General features: G+C 37.3%; 2 protein-coding genes across 2 annotated transcripts; one reads left to right on the top strand and one right to left on the bottom strand.

Moving 5' to 3' along the window:
* Positions 1 to 1,198: 1,198 nt before the first annotated feature.
* On the bottom strand, positions 1,199 to 10,460 carry dbt (dihydrolipoamide branched chain transacylase E2). Its single transcript, XM_041217662.1, has 11 exons — positions 10,387 to 10,460; positions 9,250 to 9,367; positions 8,856 to 8,931; positions 7,966 to 8,147; positions 5,115 to 5,242; positions 3,830 to 4,073; positions 3,258 to 3,424; positions 2,964 to 3,041; positions 2,471 to 2,662; positions 2,076 to 2,147; positions 1,199 to 1,895 (listed from the first exon to the last, which is right to left on the bottom strand). The coding sequence occupies exons 1-11, from the start codon at positions 10,435 to 10,437 to the stop codon at positions 1,728 to 1,730; spliced, it is 1,476 nt and encodes a 491-aa protein (XP_041073596.1). The 5' UTR covers positions 10,438 to 10,460; the 3' UTR covers positions 1,199 to 1,727.
* Positions 10,461 to 11,754: 1,294 nt separating this feature from the next.
* Positions 11,755 to 23,798, top strand: rtca (RNA 3'-terminal phosphate cyclase). Its single transcript, XM_041217724.1, has 11 exons — positions 11,755 to 12,209; positions 12,309 to 12,409; positions 13,190 to 13,333; positions 16,452 to 16,575; positions 17,043 to 17,101; positions 17,381 to 17,522; positions 19,577 to 19,701; positions 21,084 to 21,142; positions 22,533 to 22,627; positions 22,977 to 23,081; positions 23,373 to 23,798. Exons 1-11 carry the CDS (start codon positions 12,165 to 12,167, stop codon positions 23,469 to 23,471), a joined length of 1,098 nt encoding a protein of 365 aa, XP_041073658.1. The 5' UTR covers positions 11,755 to 12,164; the 3' UTR covers positions 23,472 to 23,798.
* The last annotated feature ends 2,139 nt before the right edge of the window (positions 23,799 to 25,937 follow it).

Below are 25,937 nucleotides of genomic sequence, written 5' to 3'. Positions count from 1 at the left end.
CAGCTGGCTGTCAGTCACTTTTAGAGTTGATATTAACTCACATCAAAGTTGCTCTGTTCGAAATGTTTGATAACAATCAAATATCCACGTTGGTAACTAAAGAACTGACCCGGAGCATTTAATAAGCTATTAACATTTTAGGTAAGGAAAAGGTCAGTGTCATTCAAGCTTTTGAAGGTCAATAGCGACAATAGACTTTGGAGCTAAATGGCTTTTCTTTGTGGTACCAGATTGTCACACGTACGGTGGTTTGCACTTGCCGGGTCTCACTCACATATGCTCAAAGAGTTTGTCTGTCATCAGTATTCAGGTTTGTATTCTATACGTGTTTTGTATCTAGCCTTTAGTATTATAGTATTGTGTATTTAGCATTTCTCAAAGCCTGCTCTATTACCAGTTTAAAAAAAAAACAGGTTTTAACTTTAATTGTAAAGCCTATGGCACATAAAGATTGATTTCTACCAACAAAACAGCTTTGCATTCCTCTGAGTTAGATTATCATCAATACCAGCCCGTGCCATTTAGTAAGGGAAATGTAAAAAATAATTTAATGGCATTTGATGTTTCCTCAATGGAGGTAAACCACCCACAGTCATTTGCATGATTCAATGGTCCACAATTGCAAGGCAGGTCATTTCCAATGTACATCTTAGTTTTATTTCTAGATTACCGTGAAATCTAGCTAATAAGCCCAGTCAAAGGGCAACAAAATGTAGCCTTACTGCTGATGGTATGTAATCAGAATATTTGTCAATTATCTTGACAAAGATGTTGTTTATTTTAGTTTTCTAGTTTACTGTTTTATAGGGTTTTATTTTATTTTTTTTTAAATCAAATGTGCAAAGGAGTAACACTGTTGCATCCAGGTTTTCAGGTGGTTAGGTTTTTTTTTTTTTTTTTTACCATTACTCGAGATGTAATTGAAGACTTTGGTGCATCTGGAACTGCTGATGGTGGCCTTAACTCTAAACACTTGCCTGAATATTGAAGCAGGCTTTATATTGCTGTCAATGGGAGCAAATAGGGACTGTTAATTGCGAGGTGGACCTGAGGCAAATAATCACAATGATACAATTGTATATCATGTAAGTCTCATTGCTGCCCAAAACTGGTCCCTAATCACTAGTACTGCCCCTCCCGTGCTGAGGATTTCTGTGTAAATAGTCTAATGGGAAAAAATTAGGAGCAGGACAAGTCATTCACACACTAAAACTTTATTGAAACCTTTCCATTAAGATTACAACAACAATCTGTTAAAATGTTGAATTACCATCTAGGTACTTAACATGATCTTCCCATTTATGTTTTGTGGTCTTTGAAATTCAGACTTGTGCCTTTTAACTGTACTATATACCCATTGTCCCGTAAAAGCATATATATGTATGTGTGTGTATATATATATATATATATATATATATATATATATATATATATATATATACACACACACACACACACACATGATCCCATCGAAAACATATAGAAAAGACACAGCAACAACTCATAACTGTACAGTAACCATGACAAGTACCATCAGTAACACTCAAAGAAGACTGTCACTACATGTTAGTTCAGAGTCAGTTGGAATATTTTTTAGCAGAACCGTATGTTTGTATACTACAGACTGTATTAATACAAGTGGATAGCAGAGGGCAGAAACATAGTATACATTATAATCTGGTAACAGTTTATCCATTGTTACAAAGAGGCAAGAGTTCTGGTGCCTTTCATTTCAGATCCATGAGCATAGAGGCTGGATTCTCCAAGTAGGACTTCCATAAATTAGAGAAACGGGACATTGTGGCTCCGTCAATAATCCTGTGATCAGCTGACCAGCTGACATTCATGACGTGAGCTTTTACAACTTCACCTTTAGCATTGAATCTGGGCAGGGCCTGGAAACGGACACAGAGCAAGCATGTGTTAAATGTATTCACCTTTATCATTTGGAAACTAACAAGTAGCTGTATTTCACGAGCTGAGGCAGAATTATTAACACTTATATAAAAGCACTCTATGGAGAATGCATAATAATTTAATAAGCACTGAATTACATTGTAACATTTAAAACAAACCTGTATCTTTCCCAGAGCTCCGATAGCCACCTCAGGAGGCAGAATGACAGGTTTAGCGTACGTTCCACCAATCTAGGAAGACAACAGTCAGTGCATTAAGAGTATACTGTCTCCAGATTTATGAATCACATGTCTCTTGTTGTCTTTGTGGACTGTGTAACTAGGTCTTTACAACCCTACATGGATGCACTTGAAAACAACTCGAATGAACAAAAAATTACAATCTGGTTTTCATTTATTTTGAATAAATCTCCATACCTGATAATTTAATACATTTATAACACACCTGTCACTAAATTGATTTATTAGCATATATGAAAACCAATAAAATAAACAATACAAAAAAAATTATATTAAAAAATGCAGTCTTAGAAAGAATCTGTGAAGCGTCTTACTGATCCAATATTGGAAATGGTGAATGTTCCCCCAGTCAGCTCACTGGTTCCAAGCTGTCTTGTTGCTCCCAAAGTCTGCAGGCGATTCAGCTCGGCAGCGATGTCAAAAATACTCAGCATCTGAACGTTCTTCACATTGGGGACGATCAGACCCTGTTGTGTGTCCATAGCAAGGCCGATGTTGTGAGAAGCCTGGTACCAAAAAAAAAATAAAAAATGAATCTCACAGTAATCGTTTATTGTGCAAGGGTCGTTTCACAGGCTCTTCAAATCAAAGCAAGATGAAACCTTTGAAAGGGTTTCGTATTAAAGCCGCAGAGCTGAATGGTGCCTTTCCCTTGTAAAGCTTTGAGTCTGTATTTACCTTGCCATGTATTTACTGCAGGCTTTCTTTAAAAAAAAAAAAAAAAAAAAAAAAAAAAAAAAAATGGTGCCAAACATTTTTACAATAAAAAATGAAATCATAGACCTAATAAGAACTGTGCTCATTTACCTTATAGGTGATGTTTTGACAGCTGTCATCCAGGGAAGCATTGAGGATCGGGTAGTGCAGCAGTCCCAGGGAAGCAGCCTGTTGGAAACAATTATTATTTCATACATGTTACTTGAGTTGTTAAACGTAGTTAATCCACTGCACCGTTAGACGGCATGACAAAAACAGTTTAAAGAGTGTAGTATGATTTATACAAGGGTATTATTGCAATTAGCAATATACATGGGATTCACTGCATATGTGTGATTGCTCAAGCCAGCTCTCTCATGACAAACCTCAAAATATCAGCTTTACCTTAATAAAGAAGGGCATGTAACTGAGTCGCACACCCCTCGATTCAGCCATGGGCTTTAGCTCTTCTCGCAGTTTAACCAGCTGTGTCAGCTCGATCTCATCGCAGTAGCCAAAGTGAGGGATTTTTAAGGCAGCAGACATGGTTTTTACCATTGCCTTGTGGAAGCCTGCAATGGAGTGACTGCACTGAGGACACGGGGATGCCAAGCATGCATTTCTCACACACAAAGCACAAATGTAGAACTAGTTTGATAATATCAGTGCAATTACTTCAGAAGTCCCAGTTTTGGAAACCCTGAAAAACACTTCAGAATTATTTTCCAGGCTGTTCAACAGGTGGTTGCTCCATTAACCCCAAATGGTGCTCAGAGGGGGTTTGATAACTTAAAACTTAATGACAAATTAAAAACTTAATTTTTAGCAGTTAGTAATTTTACAGAAAGACTATCCTAGGATAACTAATTAAATAGTTCCAATGTGCTGACAAATACAAATACGAACACATATCAGTATATCAGGTTAGTTTATTGCCTGCTGTTTTGAGTGATCCTCCCTTCACTATTACGATTTACCTTTCAGTGGCTCTGTCCTGTCTTTGCCGGTAAACACGGGTTTGGCGACAGCAGGTTTAGGCACGGGCAGCGTCTTGTCTTTCGGTTTCGGGGGAGCAGTGCCAGCCTGTGGTGGCGGTGGCACGATCTCTGGGGTTGGAGAGAGAGGTAGAATAGCCCCGGTCTGCTTGGACAGGTAGTTGAGAATGTCTTCTTTAAGAATCCGACCATCTCTCCCGGTCCCCACAACCTCACTCAGCTTGATCTGTTCAAGTATCACAGAAGAATGAACCCTCAAACAGTTACTAAAATACAACCATCAACAAATTCCCACAAAATAACATACAAATAAAGTATACTTTTATTATGAATGGTACAGCAGAAGAATACTTGTAGATAAACAAATATAATGACTCCATATTTATTGAAATGGACATTATTGTGAATGGACACCAAATCATTTTGTACCGTATATTAAAAAAAAGGTGTTGTTATACTTTGTATAGTCTTCTACAATATTGGCAAAGCACATGACAAAGGCTTTCCAAAATACAAATAAATAAAAAAAAAAACTGATGGAAACACTTATGAAATTGTAACACTTCGGCGACTATTGCCTGGTTTAGCCACGTCGCTTAGAATCATCCAGTTTACGATCTCTCCAGCATCCATAGCAACCCTGTTACCCGGCTAACTAATGATCTTTTAATATATTTTTTTTTTCTTTTTAAAAGCCATCTGTTTCGCACACAAGACAAAGGATTCACGACTGCCAGTAAAAGGACATCGCTGCCACGCAGCTGAAAAGCAGCATCACTATCTATCACGACTCATTGCTGTAGCCTAGCAACTCCGAAGCGCTATACAGAGATTCCAGTTTTATGGTGGGACTGGAGCAGTTATTGCTAAAATGTAGCTCTTTGAGCTTTTTACAAGTTTAACCATGTATTGAAGTTCTTCCTTAGTCAGGGTACTGATTTCTTCTCTCTTTCTGTAAACATCAAGAAAACCTGGCTGTTTTATTCTGCATTGCATCAATCTTTACATGTATACATCTTTACATGTATACACCTTATATTTAATTTCTTACCCGTTAAATGTTCTATATAATGCATGTTCTCTGTTTTTCTCTATTGTTCCTTAAAATAAAAAAATACGTATTTGCCTTAAAAAAGGACCTTAGAACGATTAGTACCCCCATTTTATTTGTTTTGTTATTCGGCCATTGTAAAAGATATAGTTTTGTGTATTCTGGATAACAAATAAACTGAACGGCAATAACCCTGGCTGTCAGGTCTGAACCTACATTATTCTCCATGGCGAGTTTGCGCACAGCAGGGGTGGCCATCGTTTTCTGTCCCTTGATCTCCTGGTGTGTGTGTTCATCATGGGACACTGCTGGGGCCTCCAGCACATCCTCCTCCAGAGCACCCACTGCACAAAGAGAGGACACACCGTCAGCTTGCACAGGAACACTTACAATTCAAAAAACAGAAGATAATGGTAAAAACTGTATTTGGGCATAACAACCACAACGGTTATGCCTTTAACTTTACAAGTTGTTGGTTTCTAGTTTGATAAGACTTAAAACCTTTGCTTTTCTTAATCAAAAAATGGGAGCAAATTGGTATGAAGAGCTTGATGATGTCTTCTCACCAAAGCGAAATGGGAACCATTTTTTTTGTGAACAGTATTGTATTAATAAACCAGTAGCCAGCTATTTTATTAACTTTGTAGTGTTGTGTGTGAAACCTCCATCTTTTGAGCTAACACGAATCTCGCCAGCATGACCAGGGCGCTTGGTTTCCATTTCTCCCAAGGTTTATGATCTCATGCTCGTTCAGCTTTCCCGGCTATGTCTGGAAAGCAGTTTTGTTCCAGTATGCTGCGGACGGCTCTTTTAATTATTGATGGAGGGTCGCTGGATGGAATTGTACACAGCGCATTACAGACTCCCAGTGGGGTATTTAATAAACTCTCCAGTAACAGCTCTTTGTTAGGCTGTGATTGCAGGTAGAAGTTTCCTCTTGGGGCCCAGGTCTCGGCCCCCTGCTGAGCTCAAGCTTTTGAACGCAGACTTCAAGGTCAGCGGGCAACTCAACAACTTAATCCCTTCTTCAAAGAATACAGAAAAGCACTGCTATAACAGGCTTGTTCCCCGAATCTTGGAGGATGCAATTCTCTGTTCATCCTGTCCTCCTAAAATTAACTCAAATGGGACAGTTCCCCTTATGTTATTCACGCCACTGTAATTAATGAGATTTATGAGGCTGTTATATTTCATTTGTTTTTACTTTGTGCAACAGTTTGGAGAAGCCCTTTGCCATTTAATTTCTTAGTGGTTGATTTTATTAGTCTAATGCATGCAGTGCACTTTCTGCACCAATCTACAATCTGTTCAAATACAGATGAAGAATGGGAAGTAATCATACATTTTATTTAAACATTGTACACAGAGACAATTGCAAAATAATTGTATTTTTATGTATTCTGTTTAGAATGTCTTTGGATTTCTTTCAATTTGCTGTGCAGTATATAGCTGCTTCCCAGCAGGTTTGCTCGTAAAAAAATAAATGAATCACTGAACTACGAAGGGGTTTTGTTTTTAAAAAATGATGCGGAACAAGCTCACACTTGGCTGGTCTGTGCTTCGAGAGTCCAGCCTGATGAGTGGAAAAGGAGAGACAATGGGGGACAATTAAAGCTGAGGGTGCTCCAGACAGATAAGACCTAGGTGAGAGCACAGGGGGAGGGGGCAGGGTCTTCACACTGCTTCTCTCCCCACTTAACATGCAGAGCACTCTGTTCCAAAGACTGCATTCTTAAAGCCAACGTGTGTTTCAGCAACGTGCTGCGATATTATAGTATAGGTTGTGTAGGGTGAAACATTGCACAGTTTTAATGGTCACAGTAAAGTTAAAGCTGCCTTTGAGCAGGACTTGTCTGATATCAGAAGTTTATTCATTTATCTTTGTAGCTTTGCATATTGGTCTCTTTTTATTAACACATGAAATTAACAGCAAGGTCAGGTAATCAAGAGTCATCCATACATTCAAGGCAAAAGCTCCAGGAACGGCTAAGCTTCAAAAGCATCTACATATAAAACCTAATCTGAACCATAAACCACAATTTTACCCAAACCTTTAATTCTAACCTTAATCACTATCCAATTTGAAAGCTGCTACTCAGTCCCTCAGCAGGACAAAAATATTATTCCCTATTATTCACTGATGCGATTCACAGAGTGGATAATCCCTGTGCATTTAGTTACAGACGAATCAATAACCTGCGATAGCAGGAAAATGCTACTCTCAAAAGCCTAAAAATATATACTATGTTTCTGCTATTATTCAAGTAGCTGCATAACTGGAGATACAATTCAAATACGCATCATTTGTATTATTATTCACGGAAACGTGGTTCACTGCAGTTAGTTATGCTAACCATTTTGGGCAAGACACATCATAGATACTTGGACAGTGTAAGATAATGGCAGCAGATACCATAACACATTTGTATTTTTTCTTATTTTATGGTTTTACAGACACTGATCAGCCCTAATTTTGGACAACCTTAACTAAGGTAACATTAGATAGTCCAAGACCAGTGCTAATCAGGGTCTGTTAAAGCAGATATTTGTTGCTTTGGTAAGTTCGTGGCATGTGGAAGTCACCTCATGGACTTGCAAAACAAACACAGGGCTGACAAACTCCAGATTAAACATTTCAGATTCTAGTTATCGTTAACCTAAATATACTTATAATAAAACGATCATTAACTGTAGAGTGATCTACATGAGGAAGCCAAGGAAAGAACTCCAGGGCAGCAAATTCAAAAACAATGACAGAAGATCTACAATGGACTTACAAAGCACACACAAAGAATTGAGAAGTGTACTTAAAAAATAAAAATAATAATAATAAATACACTTGTATTAATAAATCATCCATAACTATTAAAACTATTAAACATTTATTATAATTATTTTAGTATTTCAGTACTGCTGAACATCTTATGACGATGTGTAAATAATAATAAACATTAAAAAATTGGCAAAAACGACTTAACCAGGCAATAAAACACCGACGTGCTCTTCTGCTGCACACATTAAATAAAATCTTGCCTGAAATGCCTTCACTGCAGTATGTGATTCTTACCTTTCACAGCCTCTGTTTCTATATCCACGAGAGGCTTGCCCACAATGGCCGTATCGTCTACATTGTAATACAGTTTGCTGATGACACCGTCGTAGCGGCTGGTGATGGTAACAGATGCTTTGTCACTCTGAACTTCACAAATGCTGTCGAACTGAGAGACCGTGTCTCCTTCCTTCACATACCTGTGTGTAGCAAGGGGAACAGAGAGTATCACAGGCCAAGGCATTCAAATTGGTGCTGGGAAAAATACTCAAAACAAACACAGGTCAGATAAAATGACTGCATATTTTTACCATAACATAAATGACTGGATACTGTGCAGTTGAAACCCATGTACGAGGCTTGATAACTAACATTCTACTGTAGAATATTGATTAGGTCATTGGATGGGTAGCAAGGTTTATTTCACTCCTGAGAGATATCTTTAATTTAATATAGTGCTAATCACACATTTTAAAGTTACTAAAGTATTTTCCTAAATAACATATTTAAAAGCAATGAAACCTGAATTAACCAACAATTATCAAAGAAAAAAACATCTAATTGTTCAAAACAAATTAGACTCACTCCATTATTTATGGTTATAGCCCCACCTAGTGGCTAAAATACTGTACAACCCAAGGACAAACTACCATTTCATTTAGTGGAATCCCTGACCAGTGTCTCTATATTGAACAGGTTTTAAAAAAAAAAAAAAAAATGTCTTGGTGTTTTTCCTTATTCACTAAAAGTAATGGCAGATTTTGTGAGCTTAAAAACCAAAACATGCACATGGACACAAAAGCTGTTATTTCCTTATTTAAAAGGAATGACAGATTATACTTTTTGTTCCACTACAGTCCCATGGGCTCTGTTTTTTTAAATTATTTTTAAACAATGTTTCAGCTTACCATTCCTTTACAGTTACCTCTGTAATCCCTTCTCCAATATCTGACAGCTTAAACTGCAGAACCTGTCCAGCAGCAACTGTAAAAAGTAGCGTTAAACGTTTTGAATTTTGCCTAGAACTTTAACCTTTGTCCAAAATATGCAGGTCAAATATAGGTCTACGCTTTAGTGTTTTATATAGTAATAAGTGCACAAAATAGCCACGTTTATTTCATATTCAATAAATCTTCTAAATCTTTTCCCTATGCAACTGAATGCTGTAGAAAGTGTTATACACAAATTCATGATACAAACAGCACCAATACGTTAACGTTTAGAGGTTTAAATGTAATACTAAATTTCAATTGTTCAGGTGATTAAACAGAACATAGTCATTTCAACTGCAAAGCTGCTTACCAGGGGTGTTTCTGAAAAACCTTCTCTGCTGGCCAATCTTTAGAGAGGGTTTATTTAGGATATATTCAGATCTAATGAACCGTCCTCTACTGCAGGATTTATATTGGGGTGCACAGATCTGCAGATGAAAAAAAAAACAAACAGATTACTGTTATAGTCTTTAAAACAGGAAGAGAAATTGAATTGCAATTGATAGGTACAGTATGCTAGTCTATGTTAATAATCACCATATATAAATGTACTTTGTGTGTATGTGTGTGTGTGTGTATATATATATCAAACTCTGCTTGACATAACCTATATCTAATTTGCAGGGTTAAAAACTACAATATAAAACACCAACCACTTTAACATCGATCGGTTCTTTAGAAAACATACTACAATGTTGGTGTTCTCTCGGGAGCAGAAGGAATATCTTTCTACCACTATGTGCATCTATCTGGTTTGACGCATAATACAATCCTGCCAACTATTATTTTTGCAATGACTGAGTTATGCAAAGGAAGTGTATAAAATCGACCAATGCGTTGTGCCTTTCTCCTTTGTACACAGCATGTGGTGCCTGGTGCAAACCAAGGACATCGCAAACGAAGCATTTACCACGCCTACGTATACATGAGTTTACTATTTTTTAACAATGCATAGCTGCGGTGCAATGAAATATTCACAAGAAAAACAAATCAGCTGTAGGCATAATGTCCAATCACACCAGTCCCGTCGTCGTCTGGAACACACACACACACACACACACACACACACACACACACACACACACACACACACACACACACACACACACACACACACACACACACACATATATATATATATATATATATATATACACACACATACATATACACACACACACACACATATATATATATATATAAAACATTGCACTGTATCACATATTTTATTTAGTAGTCACAGATCTTGCATTTTGCTTTTTATACAGGTAGGACTGACTACTTAACCTCTACGACTAGTGCTACTCAGCTGAGTAAGAACTCTGGTCTGCATGTACAATATAACCTCATGCATTTTGCATTTTATGACTATGCGCCGTGTCTTTGGCGCGATTTCCCGCTGTCTTCCCCACGATCACACAAAACCCCGTTTTCAATTTAACCTTACCAAGCGTCCCATAAACCTGATTGAACACCTCAGTACAGTCACTGTCGCCATCTTAATCCGGAACTGACGACAGATAGACGCACCTTACTCAAAGACCAATCACAAACCGAGAGACAGTGGTTAAGGAAAGCAAGAGTCTTTTCTTTTGTTTACAGTATCATAAAACTAGATGCGGTTTGTGTGGCTGAGAAAGCCTTGGTGAAAGTTCCAGCCATTGATGCTGAGCTGGTAACCTAGCTAGAGTTGTGACTTGGAACATAAACTTATAGTGAGTGCAGATAGCAGGCAATTGAATGTATTGCTACAATAAAGGGTATTATAATTTTCATCTTATTATTATTATTGATTGATCTTGTAATTTCAGTATTGCCTACATAGTTGTAGAATTTACAGCATTAGCAATTAACGTTTTACCACAGTGAAAATATATACACAAAACCAGCATTCACTACTTTTGCTATTAGAATAACTATGAAAAACACGTCTATGTGGTGCTATATTTATACAACTATTACAATCCCGAAGCTCAAACTGGAAAACACATGCTGTACCGATATTAATCTGCTGTTGACAATAGGCTTTTAAATATTTAATGAACAGGTGATGTCTTCTGCCTCATGCATGTGTTGTAAATTATGCAACTATAGGGGTAGTTATCACTCATGTAAAAACTGCTATACTTGCATGAGGTGTTTGAACAAGACAAGAGATTGAGATTGTTTAGAGGTTAATATTCAAAAAGTATTATTTAACTTTGTTTGATATGATGACATGTTGGGGCACAAGTATCATGCATTTACAGCTAATAGACTGAATTGTGATGCAGAAGCTTGTCTTTGTAATAAGATTCAAGTTCTGACGTTACAGTCAAGGTGTAATAACTCCTCCCCTTGTAAACCCCCAAAAGTTTTTTTTTTGTTTTTTTTTTTTTGTTTTGTTTTTTTGTTTTGTTTTTTACTATGAGTTGTTGACCATCTCCTCTGTTTTAAGAAGGCACTCAAGGCTGCATTCAAGCCATGGCATATCAATGCAACACCTTGTTTGCACCAAATTTATTGGCTATGTGGCTTGTGAGTAATACAGGACAGCTATTAGATCACAGTTGGATCTATTACCATATATAAAACTATTTGCTAAAACCCAATTTGGGGATATAATAAAATGGAACCGGATTTGATGCTAAATTATGGAAGAACTTAACATTGTTATGGGAGATTGCAGCTTTAAGGGAAAACATCAACACATTGTATATAGTTCACGGGAAGACAAGGGAGATGGCCTGGTTGTTATGAAGTGCAGGTGACAACACAAAGACTGTAACTATACTACTACCACTACCCAAACACTTCTTTGTGCAGGAGCCGGAACTCGCTCTGCTCTAGTGCGCAGGTCTCGTTGTATTAATATGGCGCAGTCCATTTAACTACCTCTGATGCGGATCTGAGTAGCTGTCTACTGCGAACAAAAGTGAATAACTCGCACAAGAAAGTAAAACTACACAAAGAAGTTGGGTAAAGTCCCAACTTTTTTTCTATATCAATTCGAGGCAAAGAGCGAAACCGTGGAAGAAGGAGGCCAAAACGATAGGTGGGTTTGCAAGCAGTTCGTAAGCATTGTTCATTGATTCTGCAACCCGGCGATCAACTCGTGCTGTGACTCGATGAGTGAGTGACTGACAACAATATAGTTCTGTCTTGAGTCATCACTGCAAAAGAGTTCTGAACTGCGTTTGGAAAAAACATTTAAAGTTCGTTGGACATTTTATTTTTCTTAAGAAAATGGCCGCAACAACGTTTGAAATTGATGGAAGCGTAATGGAGGGGGTAAGCTTTGCACAGAATATATGTATTTTAAACAGTCAGTTTTGTTAATTTCAATTAACGGTTTATAACATAATTTCATGATAATCATTGCTTGTTCAGGGAGGGCAGATCCTTCGTGTGTCGGCAGCACTAAGTTGCATCCAAGGCGCATCTATCAAAATCAACAATGTGAGGGCTGGAAGGAGTACCCCAGGTTTGAGGTAAATTATGCATTTATAACTATTTCATAAATCATTTGACAATATCTAATTGTCTGTTTACGTACGGTTAGTAATGTTTATAACCATACAATATCCGGATAACAACATCATTCATATACCAAGGTTGGAATGACTGTACATCCGTTTGCCTAAACGGAGAAACCGCAGGGCTGTGTGAATGAGATGACAAAGAGGATAGGCCAACTTTTGTAAATGTAGATTTACCTGCTGTTCTACCCACTATATTCACAGTCTGTAACCGCAGCGGGCTGAAAGTTTGTTTGTCAAGTTCAGAAACAAAAACGTATAATTTTTTTTTGTGTAATATAGTATATATTACATTAATTGATTTTTTTCTTTCTCTCCATCTGGTCCTTTGTTAACTCCCACGCACATGGCATGTTGAAAACATAACCCATTTTCAACGTTTTTTTTTTTGTTTTTTTTTCCAAAAATTCTTACAGCCCTCATATTGACAGAAATGTCGATCAAAATTTTTGGTTATGCTGTATTGGGTTTTTGCTTTTTATTTTTTTAAGCTGCGGAGCACATAAACCTGAAATATATTTTATTTAAATTGTTTTCTAAAAATGTTTTTATCTGCAAGTCAAACTTAAACAACGTCATGAAGAATTTGACATAATATCTGACTTTGAGTTTGGTGATTGTTTTTCATAGGTTAACTATGCAAATGTAACATTAATAAGATCTTAGTAATTTTCTAATTCGTTGACATGTGTGCTGTGTTCAGGTAAATGGATTTGATTGATTTTGTTTTAGGCCTCAACATCTCTCAGGGCTTGAGTTGGTCCGAGATCTGTGTGCTGGGCAGCTTGAAGGGGGAGAAGTGGGATCCACGCAAATAACCTTAACAACTGGTAAAATCAAGGGAGGTGACTACACAGCAGACACCAAAACTGCAGGGTAAGGCTCAGCTGTAGTATGAAAACATTGCAAATACTACACAGAAGTAACAATAATACAAGTCGATAATACAATCTCAGGTACCTTACACGCTTAAGTCCACATACATGCAGACGCTACCATTGCATAAGGATCCACGTTTTGTAAAAGTTTTTGTTGAAGAAACTCGGTTACAGGACAAGTGTCACTCGTCTTCAAGCAATGACAGACGCCCTAGAAGACCACTTCTAATTGGTCGGAAGCAAATGACCACTGATGGGAGGAAGATAATGGCTTCAGAGGACACTTGAAAGGCATCAAATGCATAACCCAACTCTCAGCGTGAGACTCTATACTATCGACATGGACTGTGTACAGCAAGTTACATAGGATTCCAAGCAGTATTCCTAATAATGACCAAACTCCATGCCTTAATTATGAACATCTCGGCATGTCTCATTTGTATCATGTTGCAACAGTTCTTTACTTCAGTTCTCCCTGTGCAGAGACAGCTGACGCAGAGTCTTTTCCGTTTTGCTGTTTGTTATAAATTTCTCTTTATATACTGGCAAGCAAGCAGGTGTGAAATAATTATTTATTGTGAATTAAATAATACTACTTCCTTACATGATTAAAATGAATACATACAGTGCCGTGGAAAAGTATTTGCCCCCTGTCTGATTTTTTGTATTTTTTTATATTTCTGACACTGAATGTTATCAGATTTTCAACCAAAATCTAATATTGGATAAAAAGGACCCTGAGTGAAGAAATAACACAAATTGATACTTATTTAATTTATTTATTAAAGAAAGTTCTAAAACACCCAGTGCCCCTATGTGAAAAAGTAATTGCCCCCTTAGAATCAATAACTGGTTACGCCACCTTTAGCAGCAATAACCTCAACCAAACGCTTCTTGTAGTTATTGATCGGTCTCTCACAGCGCCGTGGAGGAATTTTGGCCCACTCCTTCATGTCAATGGGGTTTAGGTCTGGACTTTGACTAGGCCATTCCAAAACTTAAAATTTCTTGTTCTTCAACCGTTCTGATGTAGACTTGCTTGTGTGTTTCGGATCATTGTCTTGCTGCATGACCCAGCTGCGCTTCAGCTTCAGCTCACAGATGGATGGCCTAACATTCTCCTGTAGAATTGTCTGATACAGAGCAGAATTCATGGTTCCTTCAATGATGGCAAGTCGTCCAGGTCCTGATGCAGCAAAGCAGACCAGACTGATGGGCATCAACAACTTTTTTCCAGAGGTCTTCAGGAATTTCTTTTAATCGTGACATGATGTGCCTCTAGAACCTGTGTGCTGATAACTTCACTCTGGTGGTAAAGGCCAAAGTTAGTTAGATGTATTTTGGGCAGGGCTGGTCTGAATCAGGCCTGATTAACCAAGGTATTCAAACAGCTGACCCTAATTATCCATTTAATTGTGGTGAGTTAACTGGGGGGGGGCAATAACTTTTTCACACCTGAAGATTGCACATTTCGTTACCTGGTGCACCAAACAAATGAAAGAAGCACCAAACTTTGGTGTCATTTTTTCTTTCAGACTCCCTTTATATACTACTACAACCCACAACAAGATCTGACCAAATTCAATGTGAAAAATGTGCAAAAATGCAGAAAATCCGACAGGGGGCAAATACTTTTTCACGGCACTGTAGTTACTTGCACTCTACCAAATAGCTCTTTTAAAAAAAAAAAAAAAAAAAAAAGAAAAAGAACACAACAACTCAAGATATAACAAAATAGACCACCATAAATAATGTCTTTTCACATCCGGACCATGAGAACTATTGTATTGTGACCTGTATATGGTGATAGGTTTTGTATACTTGTTTTGGCTAACATGCTTTGTTTGACATGAGTGAATAAAAAAAAAAAAAAAAAAAAAAGCTTACATGTAGAATATTGTGCAGCGCGTGCACCTGCTGGTGCCCTGGATGCCTCACTGCAGGGGTATGCTGCTCAAACTTTTCTGTTTTGTTTTTTTCTGGTATCAAGAACACATTTTTGCTTTATTCTTCGAATGCTGGATAAAGGGCGTTGTTGTAGCCTCCAATAGATGATGAAACACTTAGCAGTAGTAATCATATTATTTTTCATTTCTAATGTCTAAATTATGTTAAATAGCAAAGCAAATCTTGGTGGCTAACTACTGTAAGATGTTAATTAAATGACCACACCAATAACGAGTTACATGGCTTGTGAAGTGCATTGTGAAAACAACCAAAACCACCTTCAATGCCTCGGCCAATGAACTGGAGTCTCTCACAGAAGCCTGTTTCATTTTGACTGGTGGTGTCGGGTTTAGTTCAGTTGTTCATCAAAGATAACACAGTGTAACAATTTTTTTTTCTTTTTTTTTTTTGTTCCTGGGTAGTAAGTGTTATTTCCTAATTGCTTATGCCTCAAAAGTATAGAAAATGTCTGTTATTCCCCACAAACTTTGCTTTTGTGACCAGGACAGTGATATTTCAAAATATCACAATTTCCAATAGGAAAACGGGCAAATATGTGTCTTTTCGTTCACTAAAGTCAGAAAAAAAACATATGAATCCAAATTAACATGTATTTGTACTAAAGTAATGACAAAAATGACTACAAAAGATTTAGAAGTGTAAATTTTGACTGTAAATACAGTATAATCATAAATCCCGAAAAACTACTCGCTTCTAAATCTTTTGTAATCATTTTTGTATTACTTTAGTATAAATACATGTTAATTTGGATTCATATGTTGTTTTTTTCTGACTTTATGTGAACGAAAAGACACACATTTTCCCATTGGAAATAGTGATATTTTGAAATATCACTGTCCTGGTCACAAAAGCAAAGTTTGTGGGGAATAATAGACATTTTCTATACTTCTGAGGCATAAGCAATTAGGAAATAACACTTACTACCCAGGAACAAAAATTTTGTTACATAGTGTAATTTCAGCTATATGGACTTTGAACACATTTAACGTGAACAAAATATTAGTCTTGCACAGTACATGTATGTGTGTATGTATTGCACACACTCTTAACCAGGGCTAAAACCTATATTTCACATATGCAAAGTTAATAACTTAAGAACATTCTTAATATTAAACATTTTATAAATGCAAATTGTTGTTTTTTCTTAGGAGTGTAGTTCTGCTGATGCAAGTGTCCCTGCCGTGTGTGCTGTTTGCAGACTCTCCTTCTGTGCTCTGTTTGAAAGGAGGAACCAATGCAGAGATGGCACCCCAGATAGATTACACTTTAACGGTAAGGGCTGTACACGTGCTGTCGTCCCTGCAGAACTGGAGACTTGGATCTCTGGTATTATGAATCTAGTTACCACTTGTTGAGAGCGTAGCTTGCTTTTTTGTTCTATGTGTAAATAATGATTAGGAAGCTGCCTATTTTTGTTTCGGGTAACTCAAAGAAACTGGACAAACATTCACTGTATAGCAGCAGAAAAGCTAACAATGAACTAAAAACTGCTTGTGTTCTGTGCTGCACTTGAGTTTTGGAATAGATAAAGTGCTTGTAGCACAGGAAGTGAATGCAGACTACAGTAGATAGATTAATTTATTTTCATGATTGTACAGAGCTGTGGGATGTTTTAGGTTCTTACAGGGTGGTTCACAGTACTGTTTCATTCTTGAAATGTGCAGGTAATGTGTCATAAACTATGCTGTATGCAGTGAGGTGAACATTGTTAAATGACTGACATTGCCTTTGTCTCTTAGGTGTTCAAGCCAATGGCGGAAAGATTTGGTGTAAATTTTGACTGTGATTTGAAGATGAGGTACGTGTTGATGCTGCTATGACAGCTGCAAACATGCGGTAACGTTTAAGGAACATATATATTATAATTTCCTGAATTTGCAATAAAAGACGACTGAAGCCATCATTGAATTGAGATGTAGAGGCCAAGGACTGTTACTGCAGATATACTGTTGGTGTTGCTATCATAGCTAGATAAGCTATATAATATATGAACTGAGAATGTACAGTACTGACACGACGGAAAGCCTCGCAGCAGAATTAGGATGTGTTTCATGCTTTCATATTTCTTTTATCACAGAGGTTACTATCCCAAGGGAGGTGGAGAAATTATTGTGAAAACAAACCCAGTGAAACAGCTTACTCCTGTTACCCTAACAGAGCGTGGCACCATCACAAAGATCTATGGAAGAGCATTTGTTGCAGGGGTACTGCCTCACAAGGTAAGGAGTCAGGGTTGCGCAGGGCACACACCTGACACTGATCCCATGATGAACAGGCTGGGTTTTCATGGGTTATTGCACTGCTAGCCTTATTCATGGTTTGGTGCTTGGACTGAGTATTCTGGTCTCAAACAGGGTGCACTGGGTATCTAGGACTGAATGGACATAGGCACTGCAGGGCTCCCTCAACCCCTAAGAAGGTGGTCCATCCAAACAAGGGCACGATTAAAAACACATTGTGTTGCTTTTGCTCTGTGTACATGACTTCAATCATTTATAAACTATTATAAAATATTACTATTTATATAAAACGTAATATGATACTGAGTACTGAGTCTCCACTGCTGGGGTGTCTGTCCCCAGTGACTGGGATATACTGTATGATTGAGGTGGCTGTACATACAGACTGTTCTTTAGCACAAGCTGACTGTCAGAGTCTGGAGGAATATGGAGGCAGTGTGTCTTCAGAGTGAAATTCTTTATCCCTTTTTAAAATGTACATGTTTGCATGTGCGTACAACAATCAAGGTGTTTTCTAGCCCAGGGTACTTCATATAGTGCGAACAGTGTTTAATTCTGGCGCCTGTAGAAAAGTTTCATTTGTTTAAAAAAATATATATGTGTGTGTGTGTATATATATATATATATATATATATATATATATATATATATATATATATATATATATATATATATATATATATATATATATATATATAATATATATACACACACACACACACACACATAGATGGTGATGATGATAGTTTCTCATTGGGTCTGGAGCAGTCAAATAACCCACCCATACCCACACTTTTAGGATCAAAGGCTTCAGTGGTCATATTGCACGTATTAATATGCATCAGAGCAGAAAGGTGTAAGACAGATAGGCGGGATTGAAATGTTTTTTTTTTTTTAAATGTTGACATGTGAAAACCCACACTCACAAGCAGCATTGCTTAATGGCAGTGCAGAGTCAACGACAGTAGTCTATGAATGTTTTAAGTAAGAGTCCAGATATTACAGTTTAATAAATCATCACGCCTTCTCAGTATTTCAATAGCTATCATCAAATTCCAGCCCTGGGGATACAAAAGCAAAAAACAAAACACTTCTTCACTTTATTAGTGTTGTTGAACACTTCAGCTCGACAGCACAACAGTATTTATAGAAGGTTATAACTAAGGGGGAAAAATGTATTTTTTTTAGTAAAATGCTAAAGTAAACTGGCGCTTAAATGCAGTGGCTCTCAAACATTGACACTGCACTTTGGGAAGCAATGCTTCGGCGAGCTTTCACAATGCCACTCCCTGTAACTACATCCTTTTTCTCTGAATGGACAGCTCAGTCGAAATCCCTGCTATCATTTGATTGTTTCAAGTGTCCATTAAAACAAAATGATTGTTATGAACTGGAGTGATTCCACTTATCGCTCTCCATTTATTTATTATTATTTTAAATAAAACCTTGAAGCAGCCACTGATAGCACTAGGAGGAATGGACTTTTTAGTGAAATAGAACCCTCTGGCCTTAAGTGAAATATGGAGACTGGTATTTAATTTTGGTCAGCGATAATACAGTTTCCCGGAGATCGTTGACAGATCCCAGAGCCCTTGAGACGCAATAGAAAATCATGAGGTTAGGCAGGTATGGGTCACAGTAACACAATATGCTTGACATTTTAAGCGTGTGCACCCTCGCTGCCTATATATGAAATGCATTCCTCATAAAAATGTACTGACAGTATGCATTTGCACCTTAAAAACAATATGGAAGTCATCAATTTTTTATTTTTTGGTGCACATGAGTACCTGTGTACCAGTTATGTTAAGGATACAGTAAATGTGTATTTTTTTTGTACAATATCAAATAAACACATTTTACGAATATCCGTATATGGAATTCATTGTTTACACAGTATATTTTTTTGTGGATGTATTATTGTTTTTCTTAACTTACCCATCTGCCTAAAGAACTCCGCTAAGTATACATTTAGATACGGGGAACCCATGCTCTCCAAATGATGAGTCCTCGTTGTTCTTTTAATTGTTTAGCTTGCAAAAGACATGTCTGCAGCAGCTGTACGATACATCAGGAAAGAGATCAAAGACCTTTACATTAATATCCAGGCTGTAAGGGAGAAGAAAGACGAGTCTTTTGGGAATGGGAATGGAATCATGTAAGTAGTAAATCCTGATATTTTAATAGCCGCAGTCCAGACCCACAATATCCTGTAATGGCAATGCAGCACGCCTGGGTTTCAGAACTACCCTCAATTATGGGGTATTGTTTTTTTAAATGATCAGGAGACAGCTGTTGAAGCAAACAAGTCCCTGTCCCTGATACTTACTCCTGCTGTGATAAGTGCAGTCTGTTCAGAGCGTGTTAAGCAGGAGCCTGGTTGCACACGTTCCTGGCAGCTGGTCAGTTTAAATAATACATTGGTTAAGTCATTTTATAACCCGGTAAGACAGTGTTGCCTTGTTTGTGCCTTTGATAATTTTCAGAACGGCTGACAGTGCTAAATTCTGTGGAATAACTGTCTGGTAGAAGACCGTCGTCTTCCTTACTTTTGGGGGTGACGGAACAGTTCAGCTGGTGCTTTTTGATCCTTTTATCCAAGTGCAACTATATACAGTACACCCTTGCTATAACACCCTTCATTATGACAGACCTTCGGCTATAATGGACCTGGCCCCTGGACCCCAAATTAAAAAAAGATTGTATAAACACACGCTGTCAACATCCCCGTTTGTACACACGGCATGCTGCCTCCGCAGTGAGGTCAACTCTTGTGTTCAGTAAAATAATACACGTTGTGTAACTGCATCCGAAATGAAAATAATTATGTGCAACAAAGCTGGAAACTATATTGATTGAAGAAAGGAGTCATCTCTCTGTCGTGAATATTGGTTGTCAAAAAGCACTTTTTTTTTTTTTGGCTTGTTCAACAATCGGCAATGAAAAATTGATCAAAGAAAAAAGAACAACAAAGAAATTGAGGATCTGAACTTTTCATGTCTGGTTGATCTGTAATAAAAGCTTGGTTTGGGATACTTGTACGTAGGATTTAGATTTGGTGCACTTTGAAAAGATTAGTGTCAGATTGATTTTGAATATAAAAGCTTCAGTTCGGGATTTTTGCTTTTTGTACTGCGTTTTAATTCTTTAACGAATAAGATAAAGCAAAGGCAGAAAACTGCATGCATGAGACAATCAGGTACATGTAATTCTACTTTTAGTCACAATCTCATCTCATTAACTTACTCCCAACAGTTTATCGTTCATTTTGATTGTTCTTTCGCTATAACAAACCCTTCAATATAATGAACAAAACGCTTGGACCCCAACAGGTTCATTATAAACAGGGTGTACTGTACCATAGACAGGATTTATCTGTGTTTGAAGTTATACATATTATTCATATTGTATGAGACTATGTAGCCATTATGCTTCAGAGCTACAAGCATGAGATGAAAAAAATATTTAATTTCTTCTTTACCTATTTCAAAAATAGTTTCAGTAACCAGAACATGTTTCTCCCCCCCCAACCCATTATAGCCTGATTGCAGAGTCTTCCACAGGCTGTGTTTTTGCTGCTTCTGCACTAGGGAAAAAGGGTGAGTTTCATAAGCAGTTTTTTAATCATGTTTTGCACTCTCTCACTTGAATTCACATAACCAAAATACTGCTAAGTATTAACCCTTTAAGGACTAGGATCTTGTTAAAACGATCATGCTGAAGTGGGCTTCTAGGATCGAGATCGTGTAAACGAGATAAAAAAAAAGCACTGTGTTTTGATGACTTACAGGGCCACTGTACTTTGCAGTACAGGCTTGAAACATGCATCATTGGATAGGGAAGGGACTGATGTTCACTTCATGTTAGTTTTTTTATTCGTGTGATGTCACTGAGAGGAGCATTTAGTGTCTAAAGGGCAGTGACTGTTTACAGCAGCCAGAAAGAGTCAAAAGCAGAAACAAAACGTAACAAACTTGTTTAGAGATAACAAAAAAGGGGAAACGCTGTCAATCTGATGTATTTGACTTATAATTCTATTAGAACATTTGTTCTGTCTCGTGTTTTAATATTTATGTTTTTACAACATTTATAATTATCAAGAAACGAGTGGCTATAAGCATATACTGTTTCATGAACTAAATGTATGAGGTACGTTTTTTTTCCTGTATTACTGATAATGAAATGACTAACTACTTTATCAATATTTATTTTGAGAAAATAAATCGAGTAGTGTCCATTACTGCTTGTAAAGACCCTGAGAATAAACGTGTGTTGTGTCATTGCAATCACTATGGTGAAACAATCCACCCAAACATCAATATTCAACAGAACTTACAGGAAGTATTGTAAGGTCCCTCGGGTCATAGAACAACATGTATCTCTAAGCAGAATACATAACAAATTTTGATATGGTTTCTAAATACTTTAAAATGTTGCCCAGAGTGCTCTGAAAAAAAGCATGCCATTTGCAAGATGCTACTGTATAAACATTGATTTTTAGTGAATTTTTGTAGGAAGAGAGTCTACTTCAGCCAAAAAACAACTGGTCCTCGGGGAGCATCTTGCTGAAAAATGCTTTGTCCTGAAAGGGTTAAAACTGTAAAAGGTGTACTTGAACTTGAATATAAGGCTGAAAGCTGAACTAAAGCAGATGGCCAAATAAGAGTGTGGAAGCTGTAGAAAATGGATTAACACCTTACTACACCTTTTGGGGTTTCTCCAAATAGTTAACATTACTGTTATGCCATGCAATTGTTCAGGAGTAAGGAAGTGGAACAGGTTGGCCACAATGCCTATACGTTTATAGGGTTTGAAGGAAATCTTTTGCCTGTAGAGGGCAGTATTAGGGGTGTGTGTGTGTGTGTTTGTTTTTTTTTGTTTGTTTTTTTTTAACTTCCTTTATCATCTACCAGACTCCTATCCTGTGTTTCCTCATCGATTTTTTAATTTAAAGTAAAAAAAAAATAATTTATTTGTTCTTCTTTTCAGGTGTCTATGCCGATAAGGTTGGGTGCGAGGCAGCCGAGATGCTACTGAGGAATACAAGACACAACGGTTGTGTAGATGAATACATGCAGGACCAAGTAAGAGATTTATTGAATTCACAACCAAGCTAATGTTGTATATTATTGCTTCAACTATACTGGACATTATGTATTACAGCAATACCAAAAATCAGTGTCCAGATTAATCTGCTCAAAACCAACTAGGGCCATTCTGTACCTAGAAGGGTGTCCACAAAAAATGTTCTTTATCTCATAATTTTACATCCTCAGATGTTTCAACATTATTCATAGTTAAAGTGTTTGGACAGATAAATCGTATCTTCATGTTATTTGGATGGGTTTTGACGTTTTTTCATTTTACTGCTTTGTTTGCATGTACAATATCTTAATGTATGCAATGTGTTTTTTTTTTTTTTCCTACTAATAGATGATTATCTTCATGGCATTAGCAAATGGTACGTCACGAATAAGGACAGGTCCTCTAACACTCCACACCCAGACTGCCATTCATGTTGCAGAGCAGTTAACAAAGGTGAGTGTGTGGAGGAGCGTGCCTGGCTGAGGATTCCTTTCTCTGTCATTTTGAACTGCAATCTGGATCTATCCAGGAGAAAATGTATATAGTAGACCCTGATATTGTGGGCAAACCTGAAACGGGGTCAGTGCTGCATGTGGCTTCATTAATTCAAATGGGAGGATGGAGTTGTCACAAACTTTAAGTCAAAAGTGGGCATTGAAAGAATGGTTTTCTTTCCTCGTGTTGTACTAGTGCTCATAAGATTGTGTGTTTTTTTTTTTTTTTCATCCCCCCCCCCCCCCCCAGGCTAAATTTACAGTTACCAAGGCAGAGGATCAGGACTCTAATGAAGACACCCACATAATTGAGTGCCAAGGAATTGGGATGACCAATGCAAGTTTGTAGAGGATTTCTAGAATACTACAATACTACTTTGAGTTGCGACAAAGCTTTCTTCCAAAGTCCATTTGGAAATGGACTAAAGTAGACGTTTAGGATGTTTAAAAATATAAATAAAATAAAGTTATTTGAAGGATCTTACACATAGTAGATCTTCATTTCCTGCCTTGTCTGTTTGCATGAAATGGATTGAGAAGTGCAGGCAGCTGCAGTTGTATAGTAAACCCTGTTTTTGTTCACTGATCTTTTCCACACACATCAACACTGAACAGTGGACTACTGTGTGTGAGTTGCTCAGGTGTTCGCCTTACAATAAAATCATGCTTTGAAACATGTTCATTGTATGCGTGTTTTTGTTACAACCCCTCCTTTAGAAAGGCATACGGTGTGGGCAGTCAAATACAACTGCCCACTTGTAGTGCGACTACACATTATTCAACAACTTTAACTGGACACATTAATCTGAGAACAGTCCTACGAAACCATAGCTCTTTTGAGGTGACCAGGGCATAGTGTAGGGCAAGGCTATATAAATAAGCTCATGAACAGTACAGGCTGAGTAACTGTAAAAAATCAAGTTTACTTTTTATTGGCAAGTGTGTACTTTCCATTCTGCTGTTCATTCACCTTGAAGAAAATGCTACAAACACTTGTGGTGCCACGTTATCCTGTGTTCAGTTTTTTTGTAGCAATTTTTTTTTTTTTTCCCCAAAGCCTGTGTCAAAAATGATTTGTCTAGTATTCATTGCAGAAAAGTTATGTCCTACAAAGAATGGCTATGCTAATTTTCAATTTCCTAAACCAGTAATCCATTGAAATAAAAATTACAGCAATCCAGGTCACTTACGAAACTGATTGTCACACTCTGTCATAAATAAATAAAGAGGAAATGTAGGGCATACAATTCAGGAGATCCTATTTAATGGATTACAGTCAGATACATTTATGTTTTACAGAAATACACCCTCCCATATTTTCTTCTGCACAGATATTTAGAGAAAGATATTGTCAAAATACATTAAAATAAATCCTGAGCTCTTAAATATTACCTACTGGCTAACAATGTTTAACTCTTGGATAACATTTGAACTAAAAACAATTAAATGTTTAGAACTTTAGCGAAATGTTTAACCACTGTCAGAAATATGCAGGCAAAACATGTTCGCCTTAGTGTTTACATAGTGCTTAGTTTACACAAAGCCAATTCATGTCATATTCAGTAGTCCACTGTCTCTTCCATTTACAATTAAAGACTACAAACGCAGGAGACAAATAGACACAGCAGTTTATTAAATACTGATGGAGGGATGTCTTACGAATGTGTTTGTTTGCAAACAAAATGGTATCAGACCTTCTGATTAAGGAAGTGGAACAATATTTTGGTTTATAGACCTAATGTACTGATCTTGGTTTCCAGTAGCTTCCATACATGCTTCACCTTCTCATCTGCTCATTGGTTTTGTGCTGCCTTGGTGGTGTTGGTAACTGCATGCTGTCTAGTCTAGTCCTGTTTTAACAATCTTCAGGTCTGAACAATACCAGTGGCGGGCGGATTAATGACAAACAGACAAGCGCTAGTTTGGGTTTTCATACAGTTCGTTATTTGCAAACTATAGTTCTCCCCTGTCAGACAAAAAGGTACTGGATCTGAATAGTTAAGCTGAGATTTTAGGGTTAGTGTCTGGATGAATGATACACTTTAATTACTGATTGTAAAGTTACAGGAAAGTGTAATAGGGTGCCTTCTGGTTAGCAACATTAAGAGGATGAAAAAGGATTAGACAGTAGCATTTAGCATTGCATAACTGTGACCTTATGCTTCATCCTTGTTTGAGTTTCACTCTGTTTTATTTGTAAACAGTTTAATGTGTAGAACAGCTCAATATACCAAAGCTCACAGTCAAACTGATTTTAATCTGTGTGATTCACAGCTGGCTCCTCAGAAAATCTGTATTCATCCAATACTGTAAGGAGCATCCTACACTGGCTACTACTGCTGGCAACAGTGAGCAACTGGCAGTGAGAAGCATAGTGTATACTAGCAAGCTGCAAAAATAGAAACATTTCTATTTCCAAGTTTTGTTGCTGAACTTGAAGTTCCCTTAGTTACCACAATAGTTTGTACAGATAAATGTACTTGACAATCATATTTGTATTGGTCTATATTCAAGGCCATTTCATTTTAAAGATTTTTACTGACATTGTCTGGGTTTTACAAAAACTATGGCTATGGTTCTCATTGTCTTTACAACACTGGTGTTTAGTACGGTTTAGCTCAATCTAGGTACTGCTTTCCAGTCCAGTAGACTGAAACACTTTCTGATTATAGTACTCTGAAGAACAACCGAATACTGGTTGTGTTATTAGTGTGCAGCAGTATTTGAAAACAGCCAACAGACATCCAGCACTCCCTTCATCTCTTACACCTTCAGGAGGATGCATGTCTCAGAGAAGAGCTAACAGAATTGCAAT

The sequence above is a fragment of the Polyodon spathula genome, chromosome 18 (assembly GCF_017654505.1).
Source record: "Polyodon spathula isolate WHYD16114869_AA chromosome 18, ASM1765450v1, whole genome shotgun sequence".
Lineage (NCBI taxonomy): Eukaryota > Metazoa > Chordata > Actinopteri > Acipenseriformes > Polyodontidae > Polyodon > Polyodon spathula.
The sequence above is the reverse complement of the archived record's forward strand: the minus strand, read 5'-3'. Positions and strand labels throughout refer to the sequence as shown.

What these genes read in the sequence shown, in the direction of transcription:
- dbt (XM_041217662.1), bottom strand. Translation starts at nt 10,437, where the DNA reads ATGGCGACAGTGACTGTACTGAGGTGTTCAATCAGGTTTATGGGACGC. An exon ending in GAGGTAACTGTAAAGGAATG is followed by an intron (nt 8,148 to 8,855) that starts GTAAGCTGAAAC and finishes TGCTACACACAG; the next exon opens with GTATGTGAAGGAAGGAGACA. An exon ending in AGAAACAGAGGCTGTGAAAG is followed by an intron (nt 5,243 to 7,965) that starts GTAAGAATCACA and finishes CTCTTTGTGCAG; the next exon opens with TGGGTGCTCTGGAGGAGGAT.
- rtca (XM_041217724.1), top strand. Translation starts at nt 12,165, where the DNA reads ATGGCCGCAACAACGTTTGAAATTGATGGAAGCGTAATGGAGGGG. An exon ending in GCAGACACCAAAACTGCAGG is followed by an intron (nt 13,334 to 16,451) that starts GTAAGGCTCAGC and finishes GTTTTTTCTTAG; the next exon opens with GAGTGTAGTTCTGCTGATGC. An exon ending in CAGGGGTACTGCCTCACAAG is followed by an intron (nt 17,523 to 19,576) that starts GTAAGGAGTCAG and finishes TTAATTGTTTAG; the next exon opens with CTTGCAAAAGACATGTCTGC.